The sequence below is a fragment of the Mchenga conophoros genome, linkage group LG15 (genome assembly GCF_057382185.1).
Source record: "Mchenga conophoros isolate Kocher_MC1m ecotype Shallow Benthic linkage group LG15, M_conophoros_male_GT1.1, whole genome shotgun sequence".
NCBI lineage: Eukaryota > Metazoa > Chordata > Actinopteri > Cichliformes > Cichlidae > Mchenga > Mchenga conophoros.
Window position 1 is genome coordinate 23,075,188 of NC_140540.1, and position 23,106 is coordinate 23,098,293.

General features: G+C 41.3%; 1 protein-coding gene across 1 annotated transcript; it reads right to left on the bottom strand.

The window, feature by feature from the left end:
- Positions 1–18,894: 18,894 nt before the first annotated feature.
- Positions 18,895–22,691, bottom strand: LOC146558365 (uncharacterized). Its single transcript, XM_085247781.1, has 2 exons — positions 20,776–22,691; positions 18,895–20,615 (listed from the first exon to the last, which is right to left on the bottom strand). Exon 2 carries the CDS (start codon positions 19,885–19,887, stop codon positions 18,895–18,897), a length of 993 nt encoding a protein of 330 aa, XP_085103907.1. The 5' UTR covers positions 19,888–20,615; positions 20,776–22,691.
- Between the last annotated feature and the right edge of the window lie 415 nt (positions 22,692–23,106).

Here is a 23,106-nt window from a genome sequence, read left to right on the forward strand (position 1 = left end):
AACAGGCTGGTGCCAGCGACTACCTATCCCCTCACATGTATGTACGGACGGAGTAGAGCCGTGGAGACCTGGCTTGTATGGTCTTATGTTGCTAATGTCAAATAAAGGTCTGTTGATCAACTTAACTGACTGGCTTCGAGTTATCCAGCTAACCGCCACACCACATTCCCACTGGACCAGTTAGCTGCTCTTTCCTCGCCAGATTGCTGTTACAGAACAGTCTGGAGAGCAAGATGAGCAATATTTTTTTAGTCATCTCAAAGGGCACAAAATCGGATCTTATAGCTTTTAGAAGTTTTTCAAACTCATGTTATCTGTGTAACCCCAGTCACGAGTCTAGACAGCTTGGCACAGTGTGTAATGATTTTTATTAGCAACAAGAGCATTTTTTGACTTGCATTGTTGTCACGACCACAGCTGCCGAGCTTCCTAGCTGACATCAGTACCTCACTCCGGGTCCCAGCGTCACTGTAAAAGGGGTGAGATGTGATTACACAATAACATACAGTTGTCCACCAGCCTCTCTGGCACTGCCCCTTGAGCCTGCTGCACCACCCCTCCCCTGCAGCGAAGTCAAAGACCACACCTCTGCCACAGTCTGATTTACAGTTTTTTCTGATTGCTTAAGCACATTTTTTGTAACTATTGGCTAATTTTGCAAAACTCTTCACACAAATAAGAAAACCTGTCACCCAATAATCAAAACATTGTAGTTCTCTTGCAAAAGCAAACACAGCTAGATTAACTCTTCACACCTTCGTAAAAGTGGTGTTTCCGTATCAAACAGTACACACAAGCCATCATCTACTAAGCACACAATGCACCAACTGCACACTGATGGTATGAATACAAAACACATCTGGCTTTTGCTTTCTCTGTGCACAAGGTAGGCTATGTCAGTTTGAGCTACTTCTGTCATAGATCCATAAGCATAGAGGGATCCAAACTTCAAGTACTGGTGTTTATTCAAACACATCAAAACAAACACAAGTGTTTATTTCCAAGTATAGGATTATTTGCAATCGCCATAATGACTATATGGGTTACTTGGTCTGCAGTTAACATGCTTCCTCTGCCCCCAGCATCTGGTCATCTAGCAATTCTGTAAAGTAACAATTTCAGTATTTTTACATCAATGGTATTGGTGTGTTTCTCATTGGCATATGGCAGTGCTACAAATCTTTGTGCGAAGTGACTGTACTAACCGATTCTCATTTCAAGATGTCCTTATGGTACTTGCTACAGTGTAGCGGCTCGAGTTAGGCTGGACCCGTTGGCCAGCTACCCTCAGGGTCACTCCACGGTTGATTACATGGTCCACTATTGTAGCTCTGATGTCATCAGTAATTCTATTTCTTACTCTTCCTACCCTTCCTCTCCCCCCTCCTCATTTTCCTCTCCCCCCTCCTCATCTTCCTCTTGCTCCTCCTTGTCCTTGTCGTCCTCTTCATCCTACTTCTTCACCTCCACGTCCTCTTCCTCGGCCTCCTCTTCTTCTCACTCTTTCTGCTCCCTCCATTGTACTCCGCACACACAGCTTACCTGTATTATAGTGCTTAGCCTGATTGCAAAGTGAACGAATTATCTAAAAAAGTTTTCACATGTGAAAGTGTGCCAGACAGTTGGCAAATTAGTGTTAATGATAGCCATACATGTGTATACTTTTGCTAGGAGTGTGTTGGAAATTTGGTAATTGAGTGTTGTGCAGTGAGTTGTGCCTACAGTTTTGCAAAGTGTGTGTTACAAAATTGCAAACTGAGTGCAAAGCAGTTTTTGTGCTTTTAGTTTTGCAAACTCAGTGAGTGGTTTTGCTATAAGTCTGAATAGTTTTAGAGATTGTGCTACAGGAATCACAGTTAGGGTTTAAGCATTCAGAAAAAACTGTAAAGCTGTCTGATGCAGAAGACAACCACTCCCATTTAAAATTAAGATTTCATTAGAATCTACACTAAAATAGACAATTTATCACTAAATTAAAGCCTCATTATTTGCCGAGACGGATCTATAAGAATCTACAATACTAATTAAATGGCCCTTGAAAAGTTGGAGCTTGAGGGCAAGAAATTCAAATTCCTCTCAAACAGACACTGATGATTGAAAAGTACTGTGGAATCTGTTTTTAACATAAATTGCAACACCACCACCTTACTTTGGGCATTCACAACGATAAAGGTTGTAATGCTTTGCTGCAATATCTTCGTCAGTAATTGATTTATTAGCCCAGGTGTCAGATAACAAAAGAATATCAGTATCCAATGCTTTCTCCCAATTTTTTAAAATTATTTTTAGGAAGAAGACTTCTAACATTTAAATGAATAATATCTAGCTTTAAAATCAAAGGGAGTACTCAAACATTTGCAATCTGGATCAGGGTTAGGTTGTACATTTCCAGATAAAATAAGCACAAGAACAATGAAGCATTTTGTCTTAACAGAATTTTGAAGCATTACAGATTGATTTTTTTCTAGCCCCCGAGCTCTTCGGGAGGTGAGAGTACAGGGAAATAAACCAGTCATACAGAACAAATAAATCAATTACAGTTTTTTCTGAATGCTTACAGTTTTTTACAGACGCTAGGACACATTTCTCAATACTTAGGTCACGTTTGCAAAACTCCTCACACAGTGAGCACAACAGAAGTCTATGTGGGCTAAACTGAGGACCAGTTATCATTGTTTTGGCACAAAATGCATTCAATGACTACATCTCTCAAATTTCATGAATTATCTTCTCACTCAGACACAACAACTGCCAAAAATCTTTGTACGGACAGGACATTTTGCATGTGCTTACATACTGTTGTCAAAACTGTTAAACTTATGGCCAAAACAATAACACAATGCAAAACTTAAAAAGACAGCAAAATCCAACAGCAATATTTTATTGAAACATATTTTAAATCTAAAAATGCAGTTTAACCAGCCACAGCTGATTCTCATTGTAGATGAACATCTACACAGGTGTTACTCCTTCAATTGTTCAACTCCTTCAATTCTGGCAGCCAGAAGATTCTTTCCTAGGTGTGTTGCCCTAGATGACATAAGATGTGATGTGGATGAGAACCTGTGGCCAAATGGAGAAGATCGAGTAGATTAGCATTACTATTGTATGTGTATCAGTGGATGGTGTGTATACAAATTCTTGTATTTTGGGATTACTTAGTGCAAAAAACTAAAAATACATAAACAAATATTAACGAATTCTGCATGATGTCTGATTCATTCCAGTAACATATATTGAAATTATAAACAGAGATGTGTCCTTGTTTTACACAAGAAAACACTGTGTAATGCTACATGTTGTTAGTGTTTTTTAGGTCATTGTTTTGTGGGTGACAAAGTGTGTTTGTCGGCTGTCAACCTTTGCTAGTGTTCTGGAAGAATGAGTTTATTTGAGACCTGAATAAAGTGTTTTGGTAGTTGTAGTGCATTTTGAATGTGAAATGAACTGCTTTGCCAAGCTGACGGTCAGTTAGGAGGATTGTGTGAAGAGTTTTGCAAAAGTGACCTAAGTATTGGGAAATGTGTCCTAGCGTCTGTAAAAAACTGTAAACCCTAACTGTGATTCCTGTAGCACAATCTCTAAAACTATTCAGACTTATAGCAAAACCACTCACTGAGTTTGCAAAACTAAAAGCACAAAAACTGCTTTGCACTCAGTTTGCAATTTTGTAACACACACTTTGCAAAACTGTAGGCACAATTCACTGCACAACACTCAATTACCAAATTTCCAACACACTCCTAGCAAAAGTATACACATGTATGGCTATCATTAACACTAATTTGCCAACTGTCTGGCACACTTTCACATGTGAAAACTTTTTTAGATAATTCGTTCACTTTGCAATCAGGCTAAGCACTATAATACAGGTAAGCTGTGTGTGCGGAGTACAATGGAGGGAGCAGGAAGAGTGAGAAGTAGAGGAGGCCGAGGAAGAGGACGTGGAGGTGAAGAAGTAGGATGAAGAGGACGACAAGGACAAGGAGGAGCAAGAGGAAGACGAGGAGGGGGGAGAGGAAGATGAGGAGGGGGGAGAGGAAGGGTAGGAAGAGTAAGAAATAGAATTGCTGATGACATCAGAGCTACAATAGTGGACCATGTAATCAACCGTGGAATGACCCTGAGGGTAGCTGGCCAACGGGTCCAGCCTAACTTGAGCCGCTACACTGTAGCAAGTACCATAAGGACATCTTGAAATGAGAATCGGTTAGTACAGTCACTTCGCACAAAGATTTGTAGCACTGCCATATGCCAATGAGAAACACACCAATACCACTGATGTAAAAATACGGAAATTGTTACTTTAGAGAATTGCTAGATGACCAGATGCTGGGGGCAGAGGAAGCATGTTCACTGCAGACCAAGTAACCCATATAGTCATTATGGCGATTGCAAATAATCCTATACTTGGAAATAAACACTTGTGTTTGTTTTGATGTGTTTGAATAAACACCAGTACTTGAAGTTTGGATTCCTCTATGCTTATGGATCTATGACAGAAGTAGCTCAAACTGACATAGCCTACCTTGTGCACAGAGAAAGCAAAAGCCAGATGTGTTTTGTATTCATACCATCAGTGTGCAGTTGGCGCATTGTGTGCTTAGTAGATGATGGCTTGTGTGTACTGTTTGATACGGAAACACCATTTTTACGAAGGTGTGAAGAGTTAATCTAGGTGTGTTTGCTTTTGCAAGAGAACTACAATGTTTTGATTATTGGGTGACAGATTTTCTTATTTGTGTGAAGAGTTTTGCAAAATTAGCTAATAGTTACAAAAAATGTGCTTAAGCAATAGGGCTGAACGATATATCGCATTTACGATAATATCGCGACATGATCAAGTGCAATTTTCTAACCGCAAAGGCTGCGATTATACTCTGGACATGTCCAAATTCATGGGCTGCATCCTCCTGAGGCCGCATTTGTAGACCGATTACGTCACAGCGACGCGCCGAAGGCTGTCCAAATTACTACCATATCCCAGAATTCATAGCGCGGCCCAGCCAAACTCCAGTTTCCAGCAATGGCGGCCGCTACTAAGTTTTAAAATTACTCATACTAATCTTTCAGGGTCACAAAATAAACTTTTAACATATTTTCAGGCGAGAAAGTAGTTGTGTAAACATCAAATATCTGCTCGGTTTATCAAGATATCCCATATTTGCAAAAGTGCTTCGACGTTTTCAGAGGCGTCTGCTACCCACCAGCTCGACAGCTAGCCGGGAGCTCGAGGGTTACTGATGCGGCCGAGAACGGCACAACTCCCGGCACATCATTTTCAGATCACTGCGGAGTTTCGCTGCTCGGGTTAAACGTAATATATAAGTCACTTAGACAACCTAAAAATGTTATTGTTGGGCTTTTTTCAGTGTTTTGTTTGTTCGTGAGTAAATCGGTTTGGCTGAGATTAAAGTTATTAGATTAGATAAAATAAAACTTTATTAATCCCCCGGGTGGGTTCCTCCTTGGTTTTCACACAGCTGACTAAACGTCAAACAGAAAACTTATTACAGTTTTTACCGAATGCCTAAACACTAACTGTGAATCCTGTAGCACAATCTCTAAAACTATTCAGACTTATAGCAAAACCACTCACTGAGTGTGCAAAACTAAAAGCACAAAAACTGCTTTGCACTCAGTTTGCAATTTTGTAACACACACTTTGCAAGACTGTAGGCACAATTCACTGCACAACACTCAATTTCCAAATTTCCAACACACTCCTAGCAAAAGTATACACATGTATGGCTATCATTAACACTAATTTGCCAACTGTCTGGCACACTTTCACATGTGAAAACTTTCTTAGATAATTCGTTCACTTTGCAATCAGGCTAAGCACTATAATACAGGTAAGCTGTGTGTGCGGAGTACAATGGTGGGAGCAGAAAGAGTGAGAAGTAGAGGAGGCCGAGGAAGAGGACGTGGAGGTGAAGAAGTAGGATGAAGAGGACGACAAGGACAAGGAGGAGCAAGAGGAAGACGAGGAGGGGGCAGAGGAAGCATGTTCACTGCAGACCACGTAACCCATATAGTCATTATGGCGATTGCAAATAATCCTATACTTGGAAATAAACACTTGTGTTTGTTTTGATGTGTTTGACTAAACACCAGTACTTGAAGTTTGGATCCCTCCATGCTTATGGATCTATGACAGAAGTATGAGCTCAAACTGACATAGCCTACCTTGTGCACAGGGAAGGCAAACGCCAGATGTGTTTTGTATTCATACCATCGGTGTGCAGTTGGCGCATTGTGTGCTTAGTAGATGATGGCTTGTGTGTACTGTTTGATACGGAAACACCATTTTTACGAAGGTGTGAAGAGTTAATCTAGCTGTGTTTGCTTTTGCAAGAGAACTACAATGTTTTGATGATTGGGTGACAGGTTTTCTTATTTGTGTGAAGAGTTTTGCAAAATTAGCCAATAGTTACAAAAAATGTGCTTAAGCAATCAGAAAAAACTGTAAACAGAAGTATGAGACAGTCGAGAATTTACACCAGTGTCTGGTTATATTTTAGATAGCAAGAAGCAGACGGCCGAGTTTATTACAGTTTTTGCCCGTTGCTTGAACACATTTGGCAAAACGTCGCTCATTGTGCCAAAACTCTAAACACAAGTAAACACGACACAACACTGGGAAATATACCATACACATCTGTGCCAAAATGAAACTCCACTCCCAAAACCTAAACTCTGCTGTCAAAACCTAACATTCCTCTGTCAAAATGTAACTCTGTTGACAAAATGACACATACTTGCATCATATGCAAACACTTACAGATCAGGGGGAACACACTAGTCTTCTTTACATAAAACACTGCAGTCCTTGATTTCCATTGTGTATTCAGAAGGCACATTTACAGGAGACACATTTCCAAACAACCAAAAACGCAAATAGACCTACTCAATAGTGTACATCGTAGTACCATGAATTCAGATAAAGCAAAAAAAAAAAAACCACAACACAATAATACTGCAATAGAAAAAACACTATACTGTAAACACAAAAAACCATGACAATTGTGCATAAGTGGGCTCATGGATCCCGCCGTCTGTTGGGGTCTGGCCACAGGACCTCATCAACATCGCAAGCAGTGTCCTCTCCCGCTGGGCACCGGGGAAAATATCCTCTTGCATGTCGAAACCATCCATGGATTGCTGTCACCTGAATGTCGCCGCAGGCCTGTTCCATTGCCTGCAGAAGAGGCATGCGGGCATGTGGTTGGCGGTCATATACACGTCATCTCCAAGCCTAAAAAAACCCTCAATAGGGTTTAAAAATGGTGAGTAAGGGGGCAAGTATACCACTTCAAATTGATTGTGGTTGGAGAACCAGGCCTGGACCAGAGCAGCCCGATGGAAACTGACATGATCCCATATCACCACAAACCTGGGCTGATCTGGTCTGTTCTGTACAACTATATCATGGAGAGCATCTAGAAATGTGAGTATGTGTTGGCTATTGTATGGACCTAGTATTGCATGATGGTGCAGAAGCCCTCGAAGGCATATGGCGGCACATAATGTGATGTTTCCCCCGCGCTGCCCTGGGACGTGCACAATTGCCCTTTGGCCAATTACATTACGACCCCGTCGTCTTGTTTTGCTCAGGTCGAATCCAGCTTCATCAATGAAAATGTATTCATGAGGCTGTGCAGCTCCATCCATGGCCAAGATTCTCTGAAAAAAAGGGGAACATGTCACTGTACTACAGTGCTACACATACGGCACCCTCACCCCATCACACAGGTACCTGTGTAGCTCTCAGAATAGATCCATGTGGTACTGATATGGTACATATTCAGCTGCTACTGGATTTCACCAATACTCTATTGTAAATGTAAGGGACAGTTACACGTACCCGTACATATTCAGCTCGAAGTCCTTTGACCCTGTCATTGTTCCTCTCGAATGGGACTCTGTAGAGCTGCTTCATGGTGATGCTGAGTTTACCCAAGATGCGTCTGATGGTGGTGATGCTCACATGGTTTATGTTGCTGAACACTCGCCTGTCTGCAAGTATTTTCCGTCGTAGCTGGTGGAGACGGATGGCATTGTCTGCCCTCACTAGGTCCACAACGGCAAGTTCCTGCTGTTGTGTGAACAGGCGTTGCCGTCCTCCCCCAGAAGGTCTTCGGGTCATTCTGGAGGAATACAACCACATATTGTCATCGGTTTGCTTATTTTTCTTACAGTACTTTACTGTATGTACTGTGTCATCCACTGTACAACACTGTACTTCAATATAAGGAATCAGCCACTTTGGCTGCAAAAGGAGCATTAGCACCCCGTACACTTGATATGGTAATGTGATATACTGTAGAACAGTGCTATGAAACCATCTGAGTAGAGCAGAAGGTATGGAGGTGAAGACATACCTGTTTTCTAGTCGGAATGTTCTTATTACAGATGCCACTGTGAAGCGGCTTAGATGTGGGTGGACTCTCTGCCCAGCTTCCCTCATAGTCAGGCCATGGTTGATGACATGGTCCACCAAAGTTGCTCTTATTTCATCAGAAATATGGGTCCGTTCATGGCCTCTTCGGCCTTCTCCTCCTCTTCCTCCTCCTCCTCTACCTCTTCCTCTTCCTCTTGCTCTCCCTCCATCCATGCTTGCAAAGTTCTTGAAATGGCTACGCTGAGGGCTTTTTGTAGTTGGCTAATTGGTGTTCGGTTTTGCAAGTACGTGCCTTCAGGTGTGTATTTGAGTGGTTGCAATTATCCGATGTGTTTTGTATTTTGGATACATGTGTTTTCCGAATGGCACCCTGAGATTTCATTTTGTGAGCGAAGTGTCTTATGTATGAAATAGAGTGTAGCATGCAGGACCATGTGTGTTGCATAAAGGGGTAGGTGTGTTGCATAAAGGAGTAGGAGTGTTGCATAATTGGTACTGGGGTGCAAAGCAGCGCTTTTGTTTAAGGTATGGGTACATGTGTTTGAGGTATGGTAACAAAAGCTTCACGTTGTGTTACTTTAGTCTGAGCATGGGTTTATAGTGTTCAAGCAACGGGCAAAAACTGTAAACTCCACCGAGACAGCGGTGACGCTAATCAGAACTAGACCGTCCAATTTCACGCCTTTAAATTTTAAAGGCGTGTTTGTGTGTGTGTTTATACAATTGCTATTATGTTTGCACTTTATGTGTAATGTTACTGACTGCAGAGATCAGTAAGATGTGTGTATTTTTTATTTATTAGTTTTATTTATTTAATATTATTTTTTAATTTAATGACTGTCTAGTAGTTCACAGATGTCGAAAAACTGAGTGTGGTAAAGCCACTGATTTTTTTTATGTATATTTCTGCAATCTGCACATTGTACTGACTTTCATTTTAATGTTTACACCAGGGTTCCTTGTCAGCACTTTATGCTCAGATGTTTGTAAGCTAAAAATAAACTATTGTGTATGTTCAAATATACTGTTGTGATTGAAGAAGTTAAATAAAAATGTCAGTCATCAATTCATGCATCACCTCATGTCATCATAACAGAGGTCTGTCTTCCAGGAAAGAACAGTTTAAAATTAATGTAATATAGTATTGGCCATACTATATGATGTATTGCTTGTCTTTGTTTAATAATACAGAAGACAAAGACCTTAAAAAATTATCGCATATCGCATCGCAATCGCAATATTGGGGCAAAAAATCGCAATTAGATTATTTTCCATAATCGTTCAGCCCTATTAAGCAATCAGAAAAAACTGTAATAACTATAGCGCCATATCTAAATTAGCTTAGTTTAGTAGTGAACAACTACAATATTTTTTTACAATCCTTTTTTTTTCTTTTCCAACATTAGTCAAGATTCAGAAAACAACACAACACAATAACTGCTGCTATTAAAGTGGTGAATGATATTATGCTGTCCTCGCCCTGAGTCTCTTAGTTTCACCAGCTAGACAGCGAGATAATGATGCTCCAATAACCAGACTTATTTTCCTTTTTGCGCTGACTTATTGAAGAATGGCCTCTGACCATTGCCTTCTCTATGACCATCGTAAAACTGAAAGTACAAAATACTGTATTAGCTAACTAACATTGTAAACTAGCTTGTTACACTCTTACTGCAAGCTAACAAGATAAAACTTTCAAATGTACAAATTATCGTACCATTTTTACACAAAACAAAAGATAATAATTATTTTATCGACTGTATAGGAATTTCTTTAACTTATCTATTACAGTTTTTGCTCGTTGCTTGAACACTATAAACCCATGCTTAGACTAAAGTAACACAACTTGAAGCTTTTGTTACCATACCCCAAACACATGTACCCATACCTTAAACAAAAGTGCTGCTTTGCACTCTGGTTGCAATTATGCAACACACTTACTCCTTTATGCAACACACATGGTCCTGCATACTACACTCTATTTCATACATAAGACACTTCGTTCAAAAATGAAATTTCAGGGTGCCATTTGGAAAACACATGTATCCAAAATACAAAACACATCGGGTAATTGCAACCACTCAAATATACACCTGAAGGCACTTACTTGCAAAACTGAACACCAATTAGCCAACCACAAAAAGCCCTCAGTTTAGCCAATTCAAGAACTTTGCAAGCATGGATGGAGGGAGAGCAAGAGGAAGAGGAGGAGGAGGTCAAAGAGGCCATGCACGGACCCATATTTCTGATGATATAAGAGCAACTTTGGTGGACCATGTCATCAACCACGGCCTGACTATGAGGGAAGCTGGGCAGAGAGTCCACCCACATCTAAGCCGCTTCACAGTGGCATCTGTAATAAGAAAATTCCGACTAGAAAACAGGTCTGTCTTCATCTCACTGCCTTCTACTCTACTCAGATGGTTTTCATAGTACTGTTCTACAGTTACCATATCAAGTGTACAGGGTATTGCAGGGTGCTAATGCTCCTTTTGCAGCCAAAGTGGTAGTTTCTGTGAAACATACCATGATTACTTATATTGAAGTACAGTGTTGTACAGTGGATGATACAGTATATACAGTGAAGTACTGTAAGAAAAATAAGCAAACCGATGACAATATGTGGTTGTATTTCTCTAGAATGACTCGAAGACCTTCTGGGGGAGGACGCCAACGCCTGTTCACACAACGGCAGGAACTTGCTGTTGTGGACCTAGTGAGGGCAGACAATGCCATCCGTCTCCACCAGCTACGACGGAAAATACTTGCAGACAGGCGAGTGTTCAGCAACATAGACCATGTGAGCATCACCACCATCAGACGCATCTTGGGTAAACACAGCATCACCATGAAGCAGCTCTACAGAGTCCCATTCGAGAGGAACAGTGACAGGGTCAAAGGACTTCGAGCTGAATATGTACGGGTAAGTGTAACTGTCCTTTAAATGTACAATACAGTATTGGTGAAATCCAGTAGCAGCTGAATATGTACCATATCAGTACCACATGGATCCATTCTGAGAGCTACACAGGTACCTGTGTGATGGGGTGAGGGTGCTGTATGTGTAGCACTGTAGTACAGTGACATGTTCCCCTTTTTTTCAGAGAATCTTGGCCATGGATGGAGCTGCACAGCCTCATGAATACATTTTCATTGATGAAGCTGGATTCGACCTGAGCAAAACAAGACGACGGGGTCGTAATGCAATTGGCCAAAGGGCAATTGTGCACGTCCCAGGGCAGCGCGGGGGAAACATCACATTATGTGCCGCCATATGCCTTCGAGGGCTTCTGCACCATCATGCAATACTAGGTCCATACAATAGCCAACACATACTCACATTTCTAGATGCTCTCCATGATATAGTTGTACAGAACAGACCAGATCAGCCCAGGTTTGTGGTGATATGGGATCATGTCAGTTTCCATCGGGCTGCTCTGGTCCAGGCCTGGTTCTCCAACCAAAGTCAACTTGAAGTGGTATGCTTGCCCCCTTACTCACCATTTTTAAACCCTATAGAGGAATTTTTTTCGGCTTGGAGATGGCGTGTATATGACCGCCAACTACATGCCCGCATGCCTCTTCTGCAGGCAATGGAACAGGCCTGCGGCGACATTCAGGTGACAGCAATCCATGGATGGTTTTGACATGGAAGAGGATATTTTCCCCGGTGCCCAGCGGGAGAAGACATTGCTTGCGATGTTGATGAGGTCCTGTGGCCAGACCCCAACAGACGGCGGGATCCATGAGCCCACGTATGCACAATTGTCATGGTTTTTTGTGTTTACAGTATAGTGTTTTTTCTATTACTGTATTATGGGGTTTTTTTTGTTTTGGTTTTTTTTGCTTTATCTGAATTCATGGTACTGCAATGTACAATATTGAGTAGGTCTATTTGCTTTTTTGGTTGTTTGCAAATGTGTCTCCTGAAAATATGCCTTCTGAATGAACAATGGAAATCAAAGACTGCAGTGCTTTATATAAAGTAGACTAGTGTGTTCCTCCTGCTCTGTAAGTGTTTGCATATGATGCAAGTATGTGTCATTTTGTCAACAGAGTTACATTTTGACAAAGGAATGTTAGGTTTTGACAGCAGAGTTTAGGTTTTGAGAGTAGAGTTTCAATTTGGTGCAGATGTGAATGGTATATTTCCCAGTGTTGTGTCATGTTTACTTGTGTTTAGGGTTTTGGCACAATGAGCAAGTTTTGCAAAATGTGTTCAGGCAACGGGCAAAAACTGTAATCACATTATTGTAATGCCTTGGTGCCACTGGATTTTAACATGTCTGACACTCATACTTAAGACAAATGGTAGGGGGTGTAGTAAGGATGTTGGGGGAAACAGGAACTCCAGAGGACCAGTCTTTTGTCTCTTCGAGGACTCTGGGAAGTAGCAAGGGAGTGTGAACCTTAAGGTGTGAAACAGCTGTGTACTGCCTTTTGTTCCTGGAGAAGGTATTTAACTAAGAGCCATGCTAGGCTCAGTGAGACTCTGCTGACCCTGCCCCGTGGTCATGTAGGCTCTCCATCAAGCTTGGTTGTATGTTCTTTGTGTGTTTGGATTAAAAAATGTTAGCTGCCGCTCACCGCTCATCTGCAGGCTTTATTTAAATAGAAAACTTCCACAACACGACACTCATACATACAAACATATCTTGTCCAAGGAAACAACATTTTAAGGTCCGTATCAGCTTAGAACATTACGGTATCACTTTCCGCCATCTTTTATTTCTTCTTCACGTTCTCATTTTTTCCCTTCCCAAAGTAACCAAACCCATATTACAAAGCAGCCACTAGAGGGAGCTCTAGGGCAGTTTACAACTATAATATCCAATTTAAGTTATAAAAGGCAGAACACTCCTCGCCTGGTACAATATAATTGTGCCATTACAACAAACTTTTCTAATAAACATTTTGAACAGTTTAGGGCTATTTCAAACACTTATATATATCACTTGATAAAAGCAAAACCATATCAGCGATGGGTCTCAAAAACACTTATTCATTTCCATCCTTCACAGTCTTTACTTCTGCTTTTCGAACCTTATTGTCCTTGCTCTCAAATGTTCTTACAACTTTTCCCATGGACCAGTCATTTCTGTGTGCGAGAGCATCTTTCAATAACACAACATCACCAACTTTTATGTTTGTTTTATCATCAGTCCATTTTCTCCTTTGCTGTAGTGTTGAAAGATATTCACTTTTCCACTGTTTCCAAAAGCAGTCTGCCAAACACTGTACTTGCTTCCATTGCTTTGAGTAGAGGTCTGGCGGTCCAAAGCTTCCTGTTGGTGCAGATAATGCATTGACCTTTTGTGTAGGAGCATTGCTGGAGTGAGAAGGTTTGGTTTGTCTGGATCTGTTGAGACTGGTACAAGTGGTCTTGCATTCATTATTGCCATTACTTCTGCCATGAATGTACTTAACATTTCATGCGATAGTTGGACATGTACGGCTTTCAACAGAATACCATCTAGGATGCGCCTTGCAACTCCAATAAGTCTCTCCCATGATCCACCCATGTGTGACGAGTGTGGGGGATTAAACAGCCATGTGCATCCTTTCTCTTGCAGGTATGAGTTTAGTTCTGTGTCCTTGTGATCAATTTGCAACTCATTGCATGCTCCAACAAAATTTGTACCTCTATAAGATGTGAGTATTTGAGCAGGTCCACGGATGCAGAAAAATCTCCTTAGCGCATTGATGAAGCTGGATGTTGACATTGTTTCAATGAGCTCAATGTGCACAGCTCTCGTGGACATGCAGGTGAAAAGCACAGCCCAGCGTTTACTGTCTGCACTCCCTCCTCTGGTGCGACATGTGGTGACCGTCCAGGGTCCAAAGACATCCAGTCCTACACTAGTGAACGGTGGCATTGGTGTCAGCCTGTCCACGGGTAAATCTGCCATCTTTTGGGTCTGAAGTCGTCATCAAAGCTTTCGACACACTTGTAAATAACAGAAGAGACGAGCTGTTTACTGCCAATAATCCAAAATCCAGCACCTCTGAGCGCTCCTTCTGTTAGGTGACGCCCCTGATGTGCTACCTTCTCATGATAGTATCTAATAAGAAGGATGGCTATATGATGAGCATTTGGGATAATGAGTGGATGTTTCTCATCTTTTGTCAGGTGCCAATCGACCCCCTAGTCTGAGGAGCCCATCTTCATCAATAACTGGATTTAACCTTTGAAGACAGCTTTGTTTTGGAAGTGGCTGATTTTCTTTTATGCATCTGTACTCTTCTTTGAACGTTTCACTTTGTACTGTGTGAATGATGAACTTTGCTGCTTTAGACACTTCATCTGCGGTGTTAGTTTCACTGAAACACTTCCAGCCTTTACCTTCTGTGTTTGTTTTCTTGAATGATGCTGCCACACGCTTTAGTGATGCAATAGTGCGACACAATCTCATCCAGAGAGAGAGAATCTTTCAAAACGGCATGGCTCTAGCTGTGTTACTGAGGCTTTGGTAATAAAACTTGTTATATCAGGTTTGATCTCTGCATCTGTGTCAGGATCGATCAGTGTGAAACCATCACAGTGAGACTTCTCTATGTCGTGTTGTGTCAAAAAGGAAGGACCACTAAACCAGTTCGTAGAAGCCAATGCAGAAGCTGCAATTGGTCTAGTGGCTGTGTCTGCTGGATTGTCACTAGTGGCTATGTAAAACCACTGTGCTGGATGTGTAGTCTTCCTGGTTCTAATCACTCGGTTAGCCAAGTGTAGAACCTCTTTGTGTTGTTGTGTATGTAACCAAGAACGATTTTACTGTCTGTGAAAAATCTGACAGTGTCTACTTCAATGTCAATCTCATCTCTAATGAGTTCGTACATCTCTACAGCTAACACTGCTGCACATAACTCCAATCTAGGAACAGTGTGGGCGGGTCTTGGGGCTACTTTGGACTTGCCCATGATGAAACCTGAGTGCCACTGACCTTCACCATCAAGAGCTCTCAGATATGCCACTGCTCCTATAGCCATATTGGAGGCATCTGAAAATATGCACAGTTCTTTTTTCACAGCAATGGCCTGGGAGAATGGGAGGTAGCACCTCGGTATCTGTAGCCACTCAAGATCCTTCAATGAGCTTCTCCATTTGCTCCATTCATCTTCTCTTTCTGCAGGAAGTGATTCATCCCAGTCCTTTTGCTCCGAGGTCAATTCACGGAGAAGAGCTTTTCCCTGCATTGTGATGGGTGACACGAAACCCAGCGGGTCATACAGACTGTTAACAGTGGCCAAGACACCTCTCCTGGTGAACGGCTTTTGTTCAGTGGTGACGTGAAAGTTAAAACAGTCATTTTTAAGATTCCACAGTACCCCCAAGCTCCTTTGCAGGGGTATGTCATCCGACTTTAAATCCAAGTCTTTTAGATCCTTGGCTCTCTCAGCAGCAGGAAACGCTTCCACTACTTTGTGGTCATTAGAGGCTATTTTATGTAGCCTTAAGTTTGACTGTGCCAGCATCTTTTGAGCGCTTGTGAGAGTCTCAACAGCTTCTTCCACTGTTGCTGTGGATGTGAGACCATCATCAACATAAAAATGTCTCATTACAAACTGCTTTGCATCATGTCCGTGCTCTTCTTCTCCCTTGACTGCAGCATGCCTCATACAATAAATAGCCACAGCTGGGGAAGGGCTATTCCCAAAAACATGAACCCTCATTCTATAGTCACAAATACCTTGGTCGGGATCATTATCTTCATACCAAAGGAATCTCAGATAATCCCTATGATCCTCTCTCACTTCAAAACAATAAAACATTTGTTGCACATCAGCTGGAAATGCTACAGGCTCTTTCCTAAAACCCATAAGGACACCCAGTAGTGTGTTATTCAGGTCGGGTCCACTTAATAAGACTTTGTTAAGGGACTGTCCTTCAAATTCTGCACTTGAGTCAAAGACTACTCTCAGCTGATTAGGGTTTTGTGGGTGGTACACACCGAAGGATGGCAAGTACCAGTGTTCTTTGTTTGAGTCCAAATGTGGAGCGACTTCTGCATGATCATTGTCCAGCATGTTTTGAATGAATTCGATATATTGTCTTTTCATGGGTTCCGGTCCAGTGTCTTTCTGAGAGATTGGAGGCGCTTGAATGCTTGCTCTCTGTTACTCGGAAGCTCTGGTCTTGGAGAGCGGAATGGCAAAGGCGCCACCCAGCTGTTACATTCATTTTGATACACCTCCTTCTCCATGATGTCAATGAAGTCTTTGTCCTCTACTGACGGTGCTGGTTTGTCATCATCTTTTGTCCTGTCAAAAACAATTTCTCCCAGTTGATTGGTGTTTGTGTTTCCCCTGTCCTTTTTGGGGTCAGGTGTGGTGTTTAACTGGTCTTTGATTTGAAACGTGTTAGGACATGGGCAGAGGTAAGAAGCACGGCCATTCTGAAGAATATGTGTTTTGAGAACACTCACACTAGGGGGCTTATGCGTCTTTCCCATGCAGGCTTCCCCAACTATAACCCAGCCTAAATCCAAACGCTGCGCATAAGGTGTATTGTGTGGCCCACTGATTGTCTCTCTGACTTTGTGTACCTGTATAATGTCTCTTCCCAAAAGCGACAGAATAGGTACTTGTTCTTCTACAGGAGGTACTTTTTCAGCTATCTTCTGTAAGTGTGGGAACTTCATGGCCACTTGTGGAGAGGGAATCTCTCTTCTGTCGTCTGGAATCATGTCCCATTCAATCAGGTTTGGGAGTGGGAGCTTTACTTTACCATCCATTGACTCAATCATGAAGTTTATTGCCGTTCTGCCGACATTATCTGACAGTCCTGAGCATGTTCTGAGCTTGTAAGTCTCTGAGCGTGTCTTAATATTAAAGAGCTCAAAAAACTGAGACTTAGCTAGTGACTTGTTACTTTGTTCATCAAGCACTGCATACATCTTTCTAGCCTGTTCTTTTTCACCTTCTGGATAGACTAACACAGGACTTATTTTTGAGCATGAATGTGGGCTATCTTCATCACCACAGACTTCTGTGCATTTGGAAACAACTGAGGCATTTGAACTATCCTGTGTCTCCCCGCCATCATCTTTATCAGCTCCAGAGCTCTCAGCTGGAGCAGGGGGTGGACCTGGATGTAGCACTGCTAAATGCCTGTCGCTACCACAGTCCATACATTTTATTTGAGCCCTGCAGTCCCTTGCTAGATGTTGAGTAGAGCCACAGCATTTAAAACAGATTCTGTTCTCTTTTAAAAATGACTTGCGCTCATCTATGGGCTTTGCTTTAAAACTCTTGCACCTTTTACAGTTTTTTCTGAATGCTTAAACCCTAACTGTGATTCCTGTAGCACAATCTCTAAAACTATTCAGACTTATAGCAAAACCACTCACTGAGTTTGCAAAACTAAAAGCACAAAAACTGCTTTGCACTCAGTTTGCAATTTTGTAACACACACTTTGCACAACTGTAGGCACAATTCACTGCACAACACTCAATTACCAAATTTCCAACACACTCCAGCAAAAGTATACACATGTATGGCTATCATTAACACTAATTTGCCAACTGTCTGGCACACTTTCACATGTGAAAACTTTTTTAGATAATTCGTTCACTTTGCAATCAGGCTAAGCACTATAATACAGGTAAGCTGTGTGTGCGGAGTACAATGGAGGGAGCAGGAAGAGTGAGAAGTAGAGGAGGCCGAGGAAGAGGACGTGGAGGTGAAGAAGTAGGATGAAGAGGACGACAAGGACAAGGAGGAGCAAGAGGAAGACGAGGAGGGGGGAGAGGAAGATGAGGAGGGGGGAGAGGAAGGGTAGGAAGAGTAAGAAATAGAATTGCTGATGACATCAGAGCTACAATAGTGGACCATGTAATCAACCGTGGAATGACCCTGAGGGTAGCTGGCCAACGGGTCCAGCCTAACTTGAGCCGCTACACTGTAGCAAGTACCATAAGGACATCTTGAAATGAGAATCGGTTAGTACAGTCACTTCGCACAAAGATTTGTAGCACTGCCATATGCCAATGAGAAACACACCAATACCATTGATGTAAAAATACTGAAATTGTTACTTTAGAGAATTGCTAGATGACCAGATGCTGGGACAGAGGAAGCATGTTCACTGCAGACCAAGTAACCCATATAGTCATTATGGCGATTGCAAATAATCCTATACTTGGAAATAAACACTTGTGTTTGTTTTGATGTGTGTGAATAAACACCAGTACTTGAAGTTTGGATCCCTCTATGCTTATGGATCTATGACAGAAGTATGAGCTCAAACTGACATAGCCTACCTTGTGCACAGAGAAAGCAAAGGCCAGATGTGTTTTGTATTCATACCATCAGTGTGCAGTTGGCGCATTGTGTGCTTAGTAGATGATGGCTTGTGTGTACTGTTTGATACGGAAACACCATTTTTACAAAGGTGTGAAGAGTTAATCTAGCTGTGTTTGCTTTTGCAAGAGAACTACAATGTTTTGATTATTGGGTGACAGGTTTTCTTATTTGTGTGAAGAGTTTTGCAAAATTAGCCAATAGTTACAAAAAATGTGCTTAAGCAATCAGAAAAAACTGTAAGAGGGTGACGCTTCTTATGTATTGGGCATACCTTGTCAGGGCTTTCTATAGGCTTGCTGTAACTATTTTGAGGTGAACTAGTGCCTGTAGGAATGTCCATTTTGTGTACACTAATCACTTGCCTGTTACTGCCTCTGAAGCTTTTCTCCTTCTTGAAGCTTGTGTCGGCAGGAGGTGTGATGACAAAGCTTGGGTCGTTTCTTATTTTGGCTTGTTGTCTTACAAACTTTGAAAAGACACTGAAAGGGGGGGAAACAACTTTATGTTCTTCTTTGTACTTTGCTCCTGTTGCAATCCATTTTTCCTGCAGTCCATATGGTAACTTTTCCACAATGGGGTTGACTCCGCGAGCTGTGTCCAAATATGAGAGGCCTGGTAGGTATCCTCCATCTTTTGCACATTCTATTTCCTGAAGAACGTCACCCAGCTCTCTTAACTTTGTGTTGTCTCTGTTGTTTAGTTTGGGAAACTGTTCAATCTTTTTTAACAGTGCATTTTCTACCACTTCTGGAGATCCATAACATTCCTCGAGTCTTTGCCACACAAGGTTGAGAGCTGCAGCTGGATTAAAGACATGGACTGATCGGATTCTTTTGGCCTGGTGACCAGACTCAACTCCAAGCCAATTGACCATTAAATCTAGCTCCTCTTGAGGTGTAACATGCAAGTCTTTAATAGCACTTTGAAATGACGCCTTCCACTCACAGTAGTTTTCTGGGTGGTCATCAAACTGCAAAAGTCCAGTACTTAACATTTCCCTCTGTGTCAGGTACCTTGTAATATCCTGGACACCCTGTGTCTCTGTTGATGTTTGAAGAGTGTCGTACGGATAAGGTTTGGGGGAATCCAGTCTCTCTCTCTGTTGTGTTTGGAGTTCCACTTTAACATTAGCCTTTTGAGCACTATGTGAGCCGTCTTTGTCTATATCTGCATTCATAGCCATTTCGCATTGTTCACGTGCAGCTTTGTGACAGGCAAGTGGATCTACTTTTAATTTGAATTCTTCAAGGGAAATATCTGAGTGTTTTTGTACATACTCTGCTGTGCGTTGTTTTGAACTAGCGGGTGGTCCCACCAATGGATAGCGCAGTTCACTTTTTGAGAGTCACTCCTCCTCTTCTTCATAAACTGCAACCTCTGCTTCTGCAACTGCAACAGCCTTTTGACAACTCAAAACATGTAAATTAGCCTCAAGTTCAGTTTTTTGTTTCATTATAGCTGCTTCTCTTTCTGAATACGCCAGCTGTGCATGTGCAGCCTCTGCTTTTGCTCGTGCTTTAAGTGCTGCAGAACTTGTGGATGAACGCTTGGATGTACGCGAGCATCTAGACTCCCCCTGTGTGTCTGCGTTGCTTGCATTATCCTTGTTCTCCATATCCACTGCGTTGTGCACTTGTTCTGTTTCTCTTTGGTCTAGTGTTTCTTCCTCTTCTGGAAGATCCAGTTGATTTTGCTTTCCTGACCGTAGACTCATAACTGATGTGCTGAAAATAGCTCCTCCTGCCCGCTGCGCTAATGTCTTTTTACTGTGTGTCTGCGCCCTGAGTCTCTTAGTTTCACCAGCTAGACAGTGAGATAACGATGCTCCAATAACCAGACTTATTTTCCTTTTTGCGCTGATTTATTGAAGAATGGCCTCTGACCATTGCCTTCTCTTTGACCATCGTAAAACTGAAAGTACAAAATACTGTATTAGCTAACTAACATTGTAAACTAGCTTGTTACACTCTTACTGCAAGCTAACAAGATAAAATTTTCAAATGTACAAGTTATCGTACCATTTTTACACAAAACTGAAGATAATAATTATTTTATCGACACTCATACTTACAGACATATCTTGTCCAAGGCAACAACATGTTAAGGTCCGTATCAGCTTAGAACGATAACATTACGGTATCACTTTCCGCCATCTTTTATTTCTTCTTCACGTTCTCATTTTTTCCCCTTTCCAAAGTAACCAAACCCATATTACAAAGCAGCCACTAGAGGGAGCTCTAGGGCAGTTTACAACTATGATATCCAATTTAAGTTATAAAAGGCAGAACAGATATTATTGATGCAATGAACTGCAAAAAATACTGTGCTGCTCTTTTTCTTGACTGGAAGCTTGAAGCTTTTTGACACAATAACCATGCCATTTTAGTAAACAGACTAAACAATATTGGTTTATCTTTAATTTCTTTGTCAAATTACTTTCTTCTTCCTCTTTTCTCCCAGTACCCAAAGGAGTTCCTCAGGGCTCCATATTAGGACCGTTGGTCTTTATCTCTATATGAATAACCTTTCTGATAATTTATCAAATGCAGCATTCCATCTTTTTGCAGATGACACAACTATTTATTCTTCATCTCCTACAGTAGCACAAACCCTTGAATTTCTGCAGTCTGCCTTCAGTCCCATTTAACTTAACTTACGGTGTTAAATGTAGACAAATCCGAGTTCATGTTGTTCTCAAATGGCAGAGTTGTTTCCTAAAAATAAAACAATTCAAGGTGCTGAAATTGTTCACATCTTAAAAGTATCTAGGTATTATTATAGATCAGAATTTGCCAATTATAGAAGTGTACACTAAAAGAGAAAGTATGCTGTATAGTGCAGACTAGGACCTGAGGCACCACACCAGCTCCAGCTGCAGCATCAAGAGCCTTTGAGTCTGTCTCTCTCTCTCTTCAACCCACCTGCCAGTCATTAAGCAATTAATTCACTACCACAGAAGTCACAGTCTAGTGTGCTAGCTGTGGTTTATATACATGTTTCTTGCTCTTTGACAATGTCTAAAAAAATAGTTTTTCTATAAATTTTGAAACATTCTGAGAAAAAAAATTGTCTCTTTCAGTTCAAATAACACATTTTGGATATTTTCTTTCAAGGCCATGGGGACAATAGATGCTGTTTTTATTGAGTCAACAAACTCTGTCTTCTTAGTAATGGTTCTGATTGTGCTGATACTGATCCTCTTCATCTCTTCCTCAAGCTTCAGTTCCAAAAGAAATGTAAAGGAGCCTCCAGGACCGAGAGCATTTCCCCTACTGGGGAATCTTCTGCAGCTGGACCTGAAAAGACTTGATATCTCATTAATGGAGGTCAGTTTTTTTTGTGGCAACTTTTCAGGGATTTTTTTCCCCCCCTGTGGCAGCTTTTTCACCTTTGATCTTCCGATGTCTGTGAAAATATCAACATACTCCACTGTTCTTAGTTATTTAAGAAATATGGATCAGTCTTCACCATCTATCTGGGACCTAAAAAAAGTGGTGGTACTGGCAGGATAAAGGACAGTGAAGGAGGCACTTGTTGATTGCATGTTTGCATGTGAAGACAAGATTATGGAGGAATGTCAATACCTATTGATATTTTCAAGAAATCTAAAGGTACAGTTGAGTTTGTTTAAACTGGGATGAACTAGTATTATCTGAAATTTTACTTAAATATCTTTTTTTTCCTTTTTTGGGGGGGAGGGCACAGGAGAAGCTTTTGATACAACCCAACCAATTAACTGTGCAGTCTCTAACATAATCTGCTCCATTGTCTATGGACACAGATTTGAATATGATGATTCAATCATTTGCTAATGTTAATGTCTATGTGCAACGTGTTGCAATTTTTTCTGTTAATCAATAGAGAGAGATTATTTTCATAGTGGAGTTTTTGTTTTGTTTTTTTGTTTTTTTTGTAAAGAATAACTTTTGTTCTTGAACCTGCATCACAGAGCTTTGAAGTAAATGTAAAATAAGTGTTGGACAACTTTTTTTTTATACTACTGAAGCTCCTTAAACTTTATTTTAGTGACTTTGCTGTTAAATGTCTATGTGCAGAAGGCTGGGATTATCAAAAGTCACTTCCATGATGATAACCTTTTAATTACAGTAATGAATCTGTTTGCTGCCGGCAAACACTGAGATGAGATGGGCACTTCTGCTTATAGCCAAATATCCAAAGATATAGGGTGAGGTGCCTGAGTAATCCTCGATTTGAAAATGCCAATGGACAGGAAGGAGTGACCATAACAAAATCAAAGGAAAGAAGTGATGTAAATTGCATTTCTTGACTATACAGTGGGGCAAAAAAGTATTTAGTCAGCCACCGATTGTGCAAGTTCCCCCACTTAAAATGATGACAGAGGTCAGTAATTTGCACCAGAGGTACACTTCAACTGTGAGAG